The sequence below is a fragment of the Lithobates pipiens genome, unplaced genomic scaffold (genome assembly GCF_037356315.1).
Source record: "Lithobates pipiens isolate NorthernLeopardFrog02 unplaced genomic scaffold, aLitPip1_a1.2 Scaffold_22, whole genome shotgun sequence".
NCBI lineage: Eukaryota > Metazoa > Chordata > Amphibia > Anura > Ranidae > Lithobates > Lithobates pipiens.
In genome coordinates, this window is record NW_027507784.1 from 125335220 (window position 1) to 125350930 (window position 15711).

Consider the following 15711-nt stretch of genomic DNA (forward strand, 5'->3'; position numbering starts at 1 on the left):
TTGGCCTTTAGAGGGCCCCCTTCGTCTTGATGTCCTTCCAGGGCTGTAGATATTACAACAGCATTGGGACCAGATGCTCTCTTTTTCTCAAAATCTTCACTACTTACCTAATCCCTTCCTTAGCGGCAATAGGTGGTCTGACTAGGCAGCGTTCCCCATAGCGAAAAGGTAAAGCGGCAGACTGAAATTAAAAATAGCATGACACTGAGATCCTAGAGCAAGCATACAGAAGGAGCCTGAAACAGGAAGATGGAAATTATACCTGCAGACAATGACCACATAAGCATTCAGCATGCAAGAGAAGAGAACACCGTCATGTGTTGCCAAAAAAATGCCTTAAATGGCACCCCTGGCCATCAGTGATGATATCCCCCATCCGAGCATTTTCAGATTGCGGCCTTGTTTACTAGCACTCTTGGAAATAGGCAAGCCAGGAAAAAGTGCCTACAGTGGCTGCATCACATCCTGTCATTCATGCTCAAAGTGTACTTCCACTGCTGCTGCCATCTTGGAAATGGTAAATGCCCACAACACAAATGGTTTCAGGTAAAACACTGACAGAGAAAATAAGGGAAAAACAAAGGGAAAGTGCTGCCACTCGCTCCAAAGCTTGTTTAAAGCTTTTTTGACAGGCCATGCCTCCAAAACCACCATAATGGGGCTCCAACCATACCGATTTAGAGGTAGTACAGGAAGGACTTCCTCCCAGGAGAAGCTGAACTTGGCGGGGGCAACAAGCAATAAGGGATACCTTGCAACTCCAGTCCTGATCAGGCAAGGACAGGAAAGAGAATGCTGCAAGCCAGTTTTGTGTTTGATTTATAGTTAACTTATCAGGTTGTGAGGGCAGAGCCACAATCCATTGTATGCTGCCACAATGCACCGGGAAAGGTAACTTACATAAAAAGGAGTTAGCCTTCGACCTTTAGCACTAAACCTGTAAAAGTCAATTTCTGATTGCTTACTTTGGAATTGTCCAACCATTTTTTTTTCGCAGATTATTTAAAGGGGTGATGCATGCATGTATTTATCACTTATAAGTGCTCTTACCTGAATGTCTGAGTCATCACAGCTGTTCCTCTCTTCTTTGCGGTTTCTTTGATAGCTCAATACCATTTTCCAGACAAAGGTGAGTAAGGAGTCATTGTAAGAGTTTTTGGCAATCTGCAAATTACGAAATACTAGGGTACTAAAGTGCTGAGAAAAAAGTTCACTAAGGATTTCACTGCTCAGAAACTTGTGTAGATTTAGACCATTCTCCAGCAAAAGACGCACAAACTTTGGGCGGTCCTTCACTAGTGCAGCAAACATGGCATCTTCCAGATCAGCTGACTAATAAAAACAAAAGACACAGACAACAGTACAGCTGAGTATAATTATACAGTCATGTGACTAAATCAGTAGGTATCTGATCATGTGAGGTCCAAAGCAGAAGTTTCTATAATAAAGGCAAATGTTTTGTGGCCTGTGGTAATGCTTAATGTCCCGTACACAGGATTGGAATTTCCGATGAGAAATGTTTGATGTTAGGCTGTTGGCGGTAAGTTCGACCGTGTGTATGCCCCATCGGACAATTGTTATTGGACTTTCTGACAACAAATGTTGGCTAGCAGGTTCTCAAATTTTCCACGGACAAATGTGTTTTGTCGGATTGTCCGAGTGTGTGTACACAAGTCCGTCAGACAAAAGTCCAAAGTACAAACACGCATGCTCAGAAGCAGAAGCGGTCGGTCTTGTAAACTAGCGTTTGTAATGGAGAATTAACATTTGTGATGTGGCAAATTATGAAATCTCCAAATGCAGCACACAATTCTCTTCTTCTTTAATGGGATAATAACGAAGCTGCTTTGCTGGTGATACTGATGGCGTTATTGCAAACAAAATTTTAAAGGCTTTTTTTTTCTAGCGATATCAAGAATAATATTAATATTATTATTTTTTTTAAATGTAACTGCCTACTCCCAAACTGTCATTTGAAGAAAAACACATAGCCAAGTATTATTCTACACAATTGTTTTATTGTGCATTAAAAAAAAAAAAAAAAAACAATTAGACATGCTATCTGCCAATAGAGCCTAACCAAAAAGTGCATTCTATCCATCCAAAAATATAGAAAATATACCAAATCAAATCATTATTCAACCAAAAAAATAATGCCAAAGCAATAACTCCAAGGCCAATAATAAATAACAAGTTATCTCCTCCGATTCCGCAACATGTCTGGTTGACGAACGGCTGTTCAGAAACGAACTGAAAAACGCGAAAAGAAAATCACAAAATCAACACTCAAACTTCTACTAACAGGAAATTAGCAGGAGCCCAAAGGGTGGCGCTAAAGAGCTGAAAAAACACGTAGTATGTCTAGTACTTCACTGCGCTCGTAATTGTTGGCCAACATTTGTGTGACCGTGTGTATGCAAGACAAGTTTGAGCCAACGCCCTTTGGACAAGATTTGTTGGCCGACGATCCGATCATGTGTACGAGGCATTAGGCTTTAAGCAAGTGAGTTGGGCAACTTAAAAAGGGGGACGTATTTTGTGAGGGTAAGTGTACTTGTCTAACCCCAGTATTAACCTGACACGGAACTAAAAAATAATTTCCAACTTCCATTAAAAATCATCAGCCTGTGACCACATTTACCTTAGTATATGACCCATCATGTCAGTAGTCTTCATTCACTAGTTAAGGTGTGATGGCTATTGTGTTTATCTATTATCAGCAGTGACAAAAGAGAAAATAATCTAAAATAATGAGTCTGATATAGAAACTGAATTGACCCACTTTTGCTTTTATGACTTGCCAGCCTGCAAGCGGTCTAGGCCTGCTGTTGCCCATAACTACTGACAAACAGATATCCATAATTAAATGGTGTATGTATGATTTAATTAAAGAATATTTTATCCATAAAATGGCACAAACATATTGCTCACAATGACAGCATGTGCCATACCTCCCATCGCCGATCATTTGTGAAGATTTCTTCACTAGCAAGATCCAATTGGTTCCACTCTAGCAACAATTTCAGCTGTGCATTCCAATTGTCCTTATCCTGTTCATTAGTGCTGAAAGCTGTAATCAAAAGCAATGACAAAGGGTAAACTGTTTGAAACAATGTTATATCAACATTCTTTTAAATATAGATGATATAGATGGCCTTTAGTCTCTTGGCTAATGCAGCCACCATAAAATTGTAAATTACTACATGTATTGTATAAAGTATAAGGAAGCAAGGCTTGCGGCCAGTGACTTTATAGTTTGCCTGCCAGTGTACAAGGGTATGGTGTTTGCGTTTTTAACCTGTGATATTTGTGAATACCTTTTCTTAATTAATAAAGAAGTGTTTTATCGTTATTATCCTATATTGGGTTGCTTTTCTTTCTTTGTTTCCTGAAGTGAGCTGTGCGTCCTTGGGTTTTGGTTGTGTTCCAAAAAGAAAAACACTTGGAAGCATGCAGTGGATCTGTTGGGGATTAACCCCATAAAAAGATCATACATTTCTCCTAAGAAGCTGCCGTTTTTGGTGGTTTGAAAAGGTGGGAGCACCGAATGTTTGACTTCAAAGCACAAGTGCTATATTATGTTTTAGAATTATTTCCCTAAGTTGATCTTCTTTTTCTCCTAATATTACACCTGAGGGGAGCTGTGCATTCTGGGATATTGGCTGTATTCCAGAAGTAGAAAAATGTAGGAACATAAAATGTGTTGGTTTTAACCCTTTTCACAAGCGCATTTGATCTCTAAAACCCAGAGACATCAGGTACTAAGTTGGCACTTTTGGTGGTTTGGAAAGTTGGGAGCATCGGATGCTTGATTACAATGCTCATGTTTTATACTATGCGTTAGTAGCCCTTTTGGGCTGTTTATGGACACTGAGTGTGGACCTTATTTTTCACATAAGTTTTATGAACAATTGTGAGTTAAACTGGTTCTAAAGCCTAAACATGTTTTACCTTAATGCATTCCTTGCATTAAGGTAACAGATGTTTAGGCATCAGTTTTGGCCCTTCACTCCTTTTGCTTACTCGAGCCTTCATTCAATCCAGCGCTGTGCACATCTACAGCTTTTATGTCCCCTCACTTCCATGTCTCACTGGCCTTGCTGGGGGCACTGGGAGCCATTGGCTTTTGTTGCTGTCAATCAAAGCCAGTGACGAGAGAGTGGGGCCGACTACCACTGTCTGTGTCCATGGAAGCAGCAGCAGGGCTTTGGAGCGAGCTGCTTCCTATGGGGCACTGGACAGAGAGGAGGGGCCATGGCTCTTTTGGGGTATCCGAGCAGAGGAGGATCTGGGCTGCTCTGTGCAATTCCATTGCACAGAGCAGGTAAGTATAGAGATGTATGTTATTTTTTTTTCCTTTATAATCACTTTAGCTTTTGATTGTACTTTATATTTGTGTAATCACCAAATTTGTATATTATTTTTATTGATGTAAACACAGCAGAAATATATTTTGTTGTGTACAGGTATATACAGGTATATTCAGTCAATATGGTTTTGCGCACTGTTTTGGCTTTATACTGCATGTATTACAATTCCTAATTAATGGTTCATAGGAAAACATCTTTACAAACGGCAGCATTATGTATCAATCATAAGCACATGTTTTTACAGCTATGGAATGTTAATCTTATGGGTGGATTACTATATTTATGAAAAAGTCTGTTGAAATCTGTGTATCTATAAAGATCAGTGACTTCACTGAAACAGTTAGGCCTCATTCACATGGGTGTACTTGTGCGCATACCTATATGAGGGCCGTGTTTTGCCTGGACAAGATGCACAGGTGTTCTACAGCTACTACTCACAATTTGACACCTGTGTGGGTGCGGGTGCATGCAGTGTGAATTCATGGACTGCGTCTGTGCAGCTGCTGCCTCACTGTTGAAAAAAGGTAGAAAGGCTGGTGCCATGGAAGTCAGCTAAAACATTGTTTTAATAATGCAGGTGAACAACAGTCAAAAAAGCCAACGCGTTTCAGCCATCAGGCCTTAATCATGGCCTCACAGTTGGCATGAGTGGTATTGCCTACACACGGATGCATTGAACACCTGTGCAACCTGTGCAGGCAAAACAAGGCCCTCATACCTATGTACGCTTAAGTACGCTTGTGTGAATGAGGCCTTAAAGAATTCCATGTATTTTCCTATAGAAAATAGCAGCTATTTGAAGCACATCTGGAAGCAATATAAATGACCTATAAAGGACCCAAAGGCATAAAATGATGGCTGGTATTAGTGACTCAAATATTTTTTCCCTGCTTCACACTAATGTAAAACCATAGCAAAGAGCTTTTGGAACCTAAAAGAAAGTCATAAATATTCCAACATCATTAGTATATTAGGTACTCTACAGTCTGGCCTAATTTTCAAATAGGAATGTGACATATTTACCAGTCATCTTAAAGTACAACTAAAGACTCAAAGTAAATTAAAAAACTTTTTTTCTCTTCCCTGATTGAGCTAAATCCTCCTTCATTTGCATCTCACACACTCCCTCTCCCAGACACTGCAGCCCACAATGGGATGTATTCAGCAGCAGAGGCAGTGCCATCAATCCAGGAAGCAGTGGGCAGGACTACAGGCTACAGGTTCGTGAATCAACAGTGACAATGCTAATAACCACAACCCTTGCAACATTTTTTTAACCCAATGTAGTGCAAGCAGGCACAGAATACGTATCATTCAGAACCCTCACGTAGACTGTGGCAATGCAGCATTGTTGCCACACCATCACAGGAAGTTGCATTAGGTGCACTACACTGGCAGGATTAACATGTATTTGTGGAACTTTGCAGGGGAACTAAGAGAAAACTATAAGTGCAGATGCACTTATAATTAAAGTTGGCAGCACATTTTTTAATGGGAAGCCATAATTCTACTTTAGCACTACTGATAATGAAAAGTGAATTTAGTCTCCTGTTTTAAGTAGAGTAGTAGACCATCAAGTGCCAGTAATATACTGTAAGTCATGATATTGCCCACTTACCTTTGTATAGAGCATAACAAATAGCGTTGCTTACTATTTCATCACCAGCCTGATCAATCTTAATTACAGTCAGAAGATGAAGGTGTTCCATTATTTCTTTAATCTGCAAAGGTACAGCATTAATCCATACCACGTCTTTATTTTTGAAACATACAGTAGTGGGTAAGTTGCTTAATTGTTTCCCCCTGTTGCATTCAGAAAAATAAATGTTCAGATTTCCACTTTCAATGATTACTTTGTTTGAATGGCATGATGAAAAGTATAATTATATGCCAATATTAATTCAGCAATTCAGTGTAGTAATCTAATAAAAATGAATAAAAGTACATTGTGGGACAATTATTATTAACTATTGTGCATTTTTTTAATTGCACTGTACTTGTTAATTAATAGAAATTACCCTCTCTTAAAATGTGATGTAAAATATAAACCTAATTGACAGTTTTTTTTTATCTTCTATTATGTGTGAACATGTGGCAGGTAATACTTTCTGTTTTAATAGTTTTTTTATGGGTTTTTCAGCAGAAAAATATCATAAAGAGTTACAAAATAGACAAACAACTATGATATCATTGGTTTATATCAAACACATTCTAAGAAAATTGTTAGGAAAACTGGTACAGATATACCATAAATGTGGATATTGATTCATCAAAAGAGGTGTAACCATAAAACTACTCAATATGCAGCATTGTTGATAAGTAAAAAGACAGGCAAAAAAGAGAATAAAAGAGGAAAGGAAGACAAGAAAAAAAAGAAAAGGAAATAATCACGTCCATCCGGAAGCTCCCCACCGATTACATAACCTGCTACCATTAAAAATCCAGTACTTGTAAGTAAGAAAGCCAGGGCTTCCATACCTTATCAAAAAGTGTTTGTTTATCCTGTAAGACACTCACAATTTTTTTCATTAAGCATAATCCAATTCAACTTGGGCTACAACAGGGCCAAGTCCACTACAGGGCTCTTCCAAGCTGTTGCAATGGATATTTTAGCCGCCAGAAATATAAAAGTAAATTAGGATCTGCGGATGTCTCGGGATGTTATGTTATGCAATCCGAGCATCCCTCACAATATTTACCATTGTAACGAACTATATCAAAGAGTGAACATGTCCCCACAACCACCTACCCTTAGGGCATGTTCACCAAACATGAAGGGGTGTCCCTAACTGTCCACCTTCATCCTCATCCCAAAAGCATGAGGATAAAGAACCTGGAAACATTTTTGAGAAGCGTTCTGTTACTAAATACCATCTAGAATGAATTAAACTTTAAGCCCCCATTGAGACCTATGCAGATTAGATGTGCGTTTCCCCGCATCTAATTCGCATAGTAGGAGAATGTGACTGGATCCCTATGGAGCCGGTTCACATATCTCTGGGGCGGCTGCGGAGCGCACTGCAGAAAAAACACGTGCATCTTTGGCTCCGTTTCAGGGCCGAATTCAGGCATAGAATCGGCCTTGATTCATCCCTGAAACAGGGAACAGGGACACACAGCACTCCTGTGCGTTCCGCAGCGGGTTATAGTGTGAACCCAGGCTAAAGCTTGCCCCTACCAGATGAGCGTTCCAGGTTTGCCAATCCACATCATCGGGGTCTAAGTAAAGATCTTTTTTCCCATGCCAGTTGGTAGGACAATTTGGATAATGGGGCAACAGCATTGAAATGCACCCCCCAATGCAATGTGCTTTGCAAACATCTATTCTAAAAAAACATTTGCATGGCAATATCAGCGCTCATTTTTTGAAGAGAGCATAAGTAATGTAGAATTTGTTTTAAACAAAAACTTTTAGAAGGTGGCATCTCTAAATTCTGCACAAAATATGAGGAGGAGCGTATGCCCTTTTGATCGAAAAATTGGCCTATCTGGTATAATCTCTTGTCCATCAACCATCGAAACTGATAAGATTGTATACCTGGTGGAAACAAGGGTTTGTTGAAGAGATGGCAGGATATGAGGGGAGCGAAGGGGTGACCGCCTACAAGAAGAGTCTCATAAGCCTATGAAATGAGAAAGGGTTGGGCTCAAAAGTGCTTTGCAATGTCTGGAAGGGAGCCAAAGCCAAAGCACTAATTCTATAGGTAGAAGTGAGCAGGCTTGGACCTCTAAAGACATTCAGTCCAGTTTATAATAGGAAGAGTGTAATTGACACATTTGGGTCAGCTTTATTTATGGAAATCTGCACCTCTCAGACCTACTAAATCCTTGGAAGCATATAATATAGTTTGCACCAATCTGCTACCCTTATGCCACGTACACACGATCAAACAATCGGGTGGAAAAGTCCCGCAAAATCAAGTCCGCCGGACAATCCCCCCGTGTGTAGCCTCCAGCATACTTTTTTGACCCGAAAGTACGGTGGACTTAGAAAGTAGTTTTGCACTCCACCGGACTTGCATTTCGGCCGACAATCCGGCCGTGTGTATGCCAGTCCACCGTACTTTTGAAATGAACGGACTTTTCCCGCCCGGAGAAAAGTCCGCTCATTTCGAGCGGGTCTCCAGGTAGGCGGGGCCTGCGAAGGAGACGTCGCTGGCCCCACCACCTGGTATGGAATTAAAGGGGAACCCCAACGCCGAAAAAAATCTGCGTGGGGGTTCCCCCCAGGTCCACATCAGACCCTTGTCCGAGCACGCTACCCGGCCGGCCAGGAAAGGGGGGGACGAGGCAACATCTGAAGAGAAGAAGAGAACAGAAGAACAGAAGGTGGCAGCAGCGACGATAGCGGCGACAGAAGACCGGGCCACCGCCTGTAAAAGAGCTATAAGAAGGCGCGTGGCCCGGCAGAAGAACCGAAGAGGGGGACAAGACCCCCGAAGTCGGAAGAAGAGGCCGCGGCGAGGAAGAAAGCCGGGCTCCTCCGCTAGCAAAAGAGCTAGAAGAAGATAGCGGAGGAGTCCGGCGAGAAGACCCCCCGAAGACGGAAGATCCCCGGAGCTGTGCAATAAACTATTTTTACCCTGTGTTGTGTTTTTTTTGTGCTTTTTTCACAGGTGAATGGGTAGGGGTACATTGTACCCCATACTCATTCACATAGGGTGGGGGGCCGGTAACCGGGGGCCCCCTTATTAAAGGGGCTCCCGGATTCCGATAAGCCCCCCGCCCGCAGACCCCGACAACCAACGGCCAGGGTTGTCGGGAAGAGGCCCTTGTCCTCATCAACATGGGGACAAGGTGCTTTGGGGTGGGGGGGCCGCGTGGCCCCCCCTTCCCCAAGGCACCCCCCATGTTGAGGGCACGCGGACTGGTACGGCTCGGAGGGGGGGGGCGATCGCTCGTCCCCCCCTTTCCTGGCCGGCCGGGTAGCGTGCGTGAACAAGGGCCTGATGTGGACCTGGGGGGAACCCCCACACCAATTTTTTTCGGGGTTGGGGTTCCCCTTTAAGTCAATACCAGGTGGCAGGACCAGCGACGTCTCCTTCGCGGGCCCTGCCTACCTGGAGACGCGCTCGAAATGAGCGGACTTTCCTCCGCGTGTGTGGGCGAGTCTGTTCATTTCAAAAGTAGGGCAGGTAGTACGGCGGACTTAGTACGCCGTGTTAGTCCGCTGAAAAAGTGCCGTGTGTGGGCAAGTAGCCCGTTCGGAAAGTCGGACGGACAGTCTGGCGGGAAGTCCACCAGACTAAGTCCGTCGGATAGTCCGCTATGTGTGTACACGGCATTAGTTATCCAAATGAATTTAAAGATTTTTGCTTGAAATTCCTAGATTGCTTCTAGCGGCACAGAAATCAGAAGAGTTCGAAAATAATGCAGCAATTTGGGTAGAACGGTAATTTTTACCGACACAATTCTTCCCATCCAGGAAAGAGATGTATCAGTTCATGCCTGTACATCCTCAAGCAGTTGAGTAAAAATAGCTGGGTAATTAGCCTTGTAAAGCATCAACATGTGAGTGGGTAGATTAATTAAGTTAACAACAACTGTTGCCAGGCGAAAGAGTATTGGTCAGGTAATACTTTCATCTGTCAAATATTTTGTCCACGGATGTAGTACAGTGGTGGAGTATGTTTTTATGAGGGGTAATTTCTCTATACCCAGGTCATTTTTTTGGTTTGTAATAAACTTTAGAGGGATGTAGTTCTACTGTTTTTTATAGGTAACTTTGTTTTTTTTTTTGGTTTGGTTTGGTTTGGTATTGGTTGTTGGTCTGTGGCAGTCTCTGAAGCAGTATATATAATTTTTCCCTTTTAAATGTAATTGTTGTTAAAAAGCAATCCTTTTATGATACAATTCAGTCGGTAGTACTATGCGTATTCACTAATGATCCATAATGAAGCCTACTAGATAGCAAGATACCTACATTTGTTATTCTTTAATTGTTCCAAACTCCAGTTCAATAAGCACAGATGATACACTTAATGGTAAAAGTGGACAAAAGCTAAATGCATGCTAAAAAAAATATAATTAGTAATGGCTATTTAGTTCTACACTAATAGCATGGGGATGATAAAAACATATGACCATTGCAGAAATGGGGTACTGTTTTGGAGTACTATATATAGTAAAGTGGAATTTTAGACACTTATTAGACACATAGAGTGGTGTGTCTGTCTTTTAAAAGCTTCATGTGCCACCTTAATAGAGGAAGTATGCTTACTATAACAAGAACAAGCAGCTTCTGTCTGACCACTAAAACCTTAATTACATATTCATCCATTTATATGACAGCGATTATTAAAAGAACTCCATGTGCACAGTTTTTTTTTCTGGAAGCTGTAGTACAGCTTTTAGCCAGTTCAGGAGAAAAAAGACATGAGGATATTGGGAGATAATATATGGGAGGTACATCTGACCTATCACATATTTCTATAAAATTACCATTCCCATTATATTTTCCAGAAGCAATAAAGGGCCGATATAATTACCAGGTTAAACTTTGGTCAGACATCAATGTAAATTGGACTTTCTAGTTTAGACCTTCAGATTCTCCATTGATTTATACTTGAAACAATAAATAAGATCACCTCCTGCCCAACATCCCCTGATTGGCAAATCAAATGTGCGAGATGGAAAATTGTTGGCCAAAACAGCAGGTGCATCAAATCAGATGCAGCCGCTGTACAGGTATCTTGACAGCCGCCCGAGAGACAACTGAAGTGGGAGATTTATCCATCCACGCTGTATAGTGTATGTAGGAATTGGTTTGTTTTCTTCGTTCAGCCCGCAGGCTGAACAATAATAATCTATCAGTTTTTGGCCAGCTTTAGGCCAGATTCACACTGTTGCACTGTGGAAACTTGCATTACTGCAACACATGCCAACAAACATTCAGACATGCAACATAACATGCAATAACACATCAAACACATGTAAAAGGACCTTTGAGCATGCTGTTCAATGCCTGAGACAACATCATATTGTTTCCTTTTTTCTTGAAGAAATATATACTCCTATCTTTATGAATGCATTGAAAAAAGTTTCATGAGTCAGAGACAAAAGTGCAGTTGGATGAGGTACACAATGTATTCTATAAGGTACAGTATTACCTTTCTCATATAATATCACCTGAGCAGACCTTTTGTAAGTCCATTGAGAAATGTTCAGAAGCCGAGGGTTTTTAATGGGTATCTTATGGAGTGGGTCTTCTTGGAAAGCCTGGAACTGACTGCATAACCCTCATCGTCATTAACAAAATATTTGCATTTTTGTGAATAAAATGTAGGGGTATATTTAAAAGGCAGAGAATGTGGCATTCACCAAATATTTAATTAAGGTGAACCTAGCTGGTGTATGAGTTTTAAATTATAGGGCCTGAGAATGTTTGCTGAATGTTACATTCACTGCTTTATAAATATGGTGGACTGTTCGCCCAACTTTGTCCGCTGAACAGTGTTTCAGCGGACAGTCCGCTCGTGTGTGGGCTTCAGCGGACAGTTTCAGCGGACAGTCTGACGAACAAAGTTTTTCGGAATTTCCGTAAGACTGTCCGCTGAAACTTGGTTTGAGCGGACAGTCCGCTCGTGTGTAGGCTTGTTCGATAAACTAAGTCTCGCGCATGCTCAGAAAGAATTTACACGGCGAAGGTTGCATTGCAGTGTATTGGACTTCGAATTTCTCGTTCCGTCGTACGTGCCGTTCACGTCATCGCGCAAGTTTTCAGCGGACTGTTCGTTCGTTGTGTGTGGTCAAGTCCGTTCATGCTAATTTTGAACGGACTGTTTGTCAAACTGTTTGACGAACCTAGTTGGGCGGACAGTCCGCCCGTGTGTACGCGGCCTATGACAAACCTGAGGAGGTACCCAATGGTCAAGATCTACATACTGTATATTGCTTAACTTATGTTCTATACCAGTGATGGCGAACCTTGGCACCCCAGATGTTTTGAAACAACATTTCCCATGATGCTCAACTACACTGCAGAGTGCATGAGCATCATGGGAAATGTAGTTCCAAAACATCTGGGGTGCCAAGGTTCGCCATCACCGTTCTATACCAAACAAAAGAGTAAGTAAATTGAACTATAGATAATTCAATAATGTAAAGATTTGCATTTTATCTCTAATTAATTTGGAAGTGGAATCATGCTCTGACCTCACAAAATATTGCCCAGAGCAAAAAACGGACTTATCTGCTTTAGAAATATAACATGGGGTAAATGAGGCCTCAAGAGGCCCAGATATAGCCTGAGCCTAGCATTCAAGGGGCTTCATAGGGATCGATTTAAAGAACATTATTTTTACATCTTAGACTAAGCCAGGTTTACTTAAAAAATATTCCAAAGTATATACCAATAAAATGCATACCAGTCCTTTAAGCATAAAATGATGCTCATTGGAGCACAGCGCATTGCTGGATCACAAAGCACCTGAACAAATACAACTCACAATCCGATTTTTATCTTTAGTAGAAATAAATTGTAAGATACTGTACCCATCGTATCCACGTCTCCATCTCCTCTTCTGCCAATCGAGATATAGTGCGAGGCAAGAATCGGACTAGCCTCTCTTTAATGACAGATGATGCTAACGTAGTGCCCTCGGTTTCCACTAAGCTGGCAATGACATCAGCAGTCTGCCCGGATCCCTCCACCACTACACATGGGATTTTACTCTTGATTGCTGTGTTTATTGCCTACTTGAAAGCAAGAAGAAATTAGGCAGAGACAAGCCAGCTCTCAATGGAGTTCTATTATCAAATATGTTAAAATCCTTTGAGATTGAAAAATATATATGCATCACAAGACAGTGCCTGTGGTGCAGCAATAAAAAGCAACACAGTACATAGCCTTCAGATAGGGAATTAAAGTAAGGCCTAATTTACACGGGACGTTTTAAAACCTCTCCTGAATGGTTTAACTTGACAGATAGTAACCAACATTTAAAAACTTCCGCTTTGTTGCTTTTGCATGCCGCGTTTAACCGCGTTTGCGCTTAGAAACGTTTTTTATTTTATTTTTGAAAATAGTCAAAAATGTATCTTCATTAAAAAAAGCCTATAAATGAAACACGGCTAATTGCAAGTTACCATGTATACACATGTTTGCAAGCTGTTACAGGCATTTGGCATTTCAAATGCCTCTGAACATCCGTCCTGAACTCATTTTTTTGCTTTTCCAAAACTAAACTCAACTGCCTAGAAATGACTATAAACCACCCTGTGTACATGTACTGATAAGATAACAGTGGAGAGTTCAGGGTCAGCTGAAAAAAATGCCCAACTGCTCTTAAACATTTGTTTACCAGCAGCAGTGTACATGAGGTCTAAACCTGTGACAATTGGGGTATAGGTTCACAGCTGCTCTGCTATACAAGCTGGGCCTTGCTCTCAGGAGGGTTTCAGCTAGCCTAGCTGAGGCTGGCAAAGGGTAGGAGGCTTCCAGCTGCTCCTTCTCTCTTCCTTACTCCCTCTTTCCCTCCTCGTCTTCCTTCTGCCTACAGGTCCCCTCATGGCAACTGGACCCTGGACTCTGCCAGAGCCTTGCCTCCTCAGGGATAGGTGGGAACTCCATCAATATTTAGGCTGCAGCCTCTGTTCCTCTGCCCTCTAAGTTCTAGAACTTTCCATTGAGTTATAGAAGCCAGGGGGAAGTAACAGAGCCACTGCACAGGCAAAAACAAATTGAACCCCTGCTCTTCTGCCTACAGAGGAGCCAAACTAAATGTACCTACACTAAGAAACACAGAGGGTGCTATAATGACAACCAGACATCTTCACACCACAAAAATGCAGTTCGTACATGTTCTGGATGCATTGCTGCATGTGCACTTTTGATGGGCTCTGTACGTTTTTTCCTCCTTGTTTTTTCTTGAAATGAAAAGTCTCATTCGCATCTGGCAATTTGGGGTTGCATGCAAATTCCACTGCAATCGTGAGAAAATGTGCCACGCATGTTTGGGTGACACTCATTCTTAATGGCACCTCAAGTGCAGGGTAGTTTTGCTGCGATTGACAAGTGATAATCATAGCAAACTGCATTGCGTGAAGTTTGTTGCCCAAAAGAAGCTCCTGCTCCCTTTTCGGCAACAAGCATCATGAGATGCGGTTTGCTGCGACTGCCGTGCAATTCTGGCACATGACAACTGCAGCAAAACCGCATCGCATTTGAGGTGCCTTTAAAAATGAATGGCAACCATAATCTGTATGTGTAGCACGTTTTGCCACATTTACAGTGCGATTTGGAATCACAGGAAGAATAGTGGAGATTGCGTCTGCAATTCCAAATCACCAGATGTGAACGGGTCCTTAAAAATGAAAGATTAATAATGGCAGTCTTCTATTTTTCTTAAGGCTGAGTTCACACTGTCTTCGTCTCAGGGACAAATTGGGCCTAAGTTTTTGCCTGAATTTGGACCAAAAAAACAGAGCCAAAGACGCACAGGACCCCCGTGCAATCGGCTCCACGGCCACCCAAGGGATGTGTGAACCGGCTACATTGAGAGACGGTCACAGTCTCCTGTCATGCGAATTGGATGCGGAGAAAAAAACGCATCCAATTCGCATCAGTGTGAACCCAGCCTCAGTTGTATTTTGTTTAATTTTATCTAGCTTGCATGTTATGTTAAAGCCCAACTGCAATTTCAGTTTAAATACACTGAATATATTGCATGTGTAGCAAAACAATAGGTGTGTAAAAGCATACAGTTTGATTTCTTTAGAAAGCTGCCTCAATCTAAATTGAATTGCCTGTTTCTTGCCAGAAGAACTCTTGCTGTCTTTGTGGAAGCAGTGGTCACTCTGAGGATGTGCCCCCCACTGAGTAAGACCTAAAGCTCTGCATTCAGAAATGTTTATGTCGATTGGAAAACTCTGGCTTTAACGCAGCAGGAGGGTATGTTAGACATTAGTGCAGAGACCACTGCTTCCCCACAAAGACCAAGAGCCCTTCTATAAAGTTTTATGAAAATTCAATTGAGTATTAACATAATGCTTTATTCTTACATAGATTAACTAGGACTGATGTTAACAGTCTGTTGAGTTCTTCTTTACACATAGTGCAGACTATTTGTACTCAAGATAGAGAAGCAAAAGGTTCAATACAACAGTCAGGAAACTAGCACTTTCAGAAGAAGTCAATAAAGACAGTATCCATGTTCCTTTCATAACAGATTTTCTTTAAACATAATATCTCTCATTGAAGACGTTGCAATCATTATGCCCCTATACAGTGTTAGACCTCTCTGCTGGGCCCCATAGAAGTTGCATGGTTTGCTATAGCTATATATTGTTAAAGTGTTACTAAACCCAGGACCCTGCATTCACTATATCTGGTCTCCCACAG

General features: G+C 41.6%; 1 protein-coding gene across 2 annotated transcripts in view; it reads right to left on the minus strand.

The window, feature by feature from the left end:
- The window catches only part of TRPM8 (transient receptor potential cation channel subfamily M member 8), a 211109-nt gene that overhangs the window by 72974 nt on the left and 122424 nt on the right, over window positions 1-15711 (minus strand). For both annotated transcript variants that reach the window (XR_013261830.1, XM_077448223.1), the window contains exons 9-12: window positions 12864-13064; window positions 5989-6091; window positions 2952-3070; window positions 1051-1332 (exon numbers count right to left, since the gene is read on the minus strand). Coding sequence is in view for 1 of the 2 variants with exons in the window: in XM_077448223.1 (XP_077304349.1) it covers window positions 1051-1332; window positions 2952-3070; window positions 5989-6091; window positions 12864-13064 (705 nt within the window). In the remaining variant the exon portion in view is untranslated. The remainder of the gene's footprint in view (window positions 1-1050; window positions 1333-2951; window positions 3071-5988; window positions 6092-12863; window positions 13065-15711) is intronic.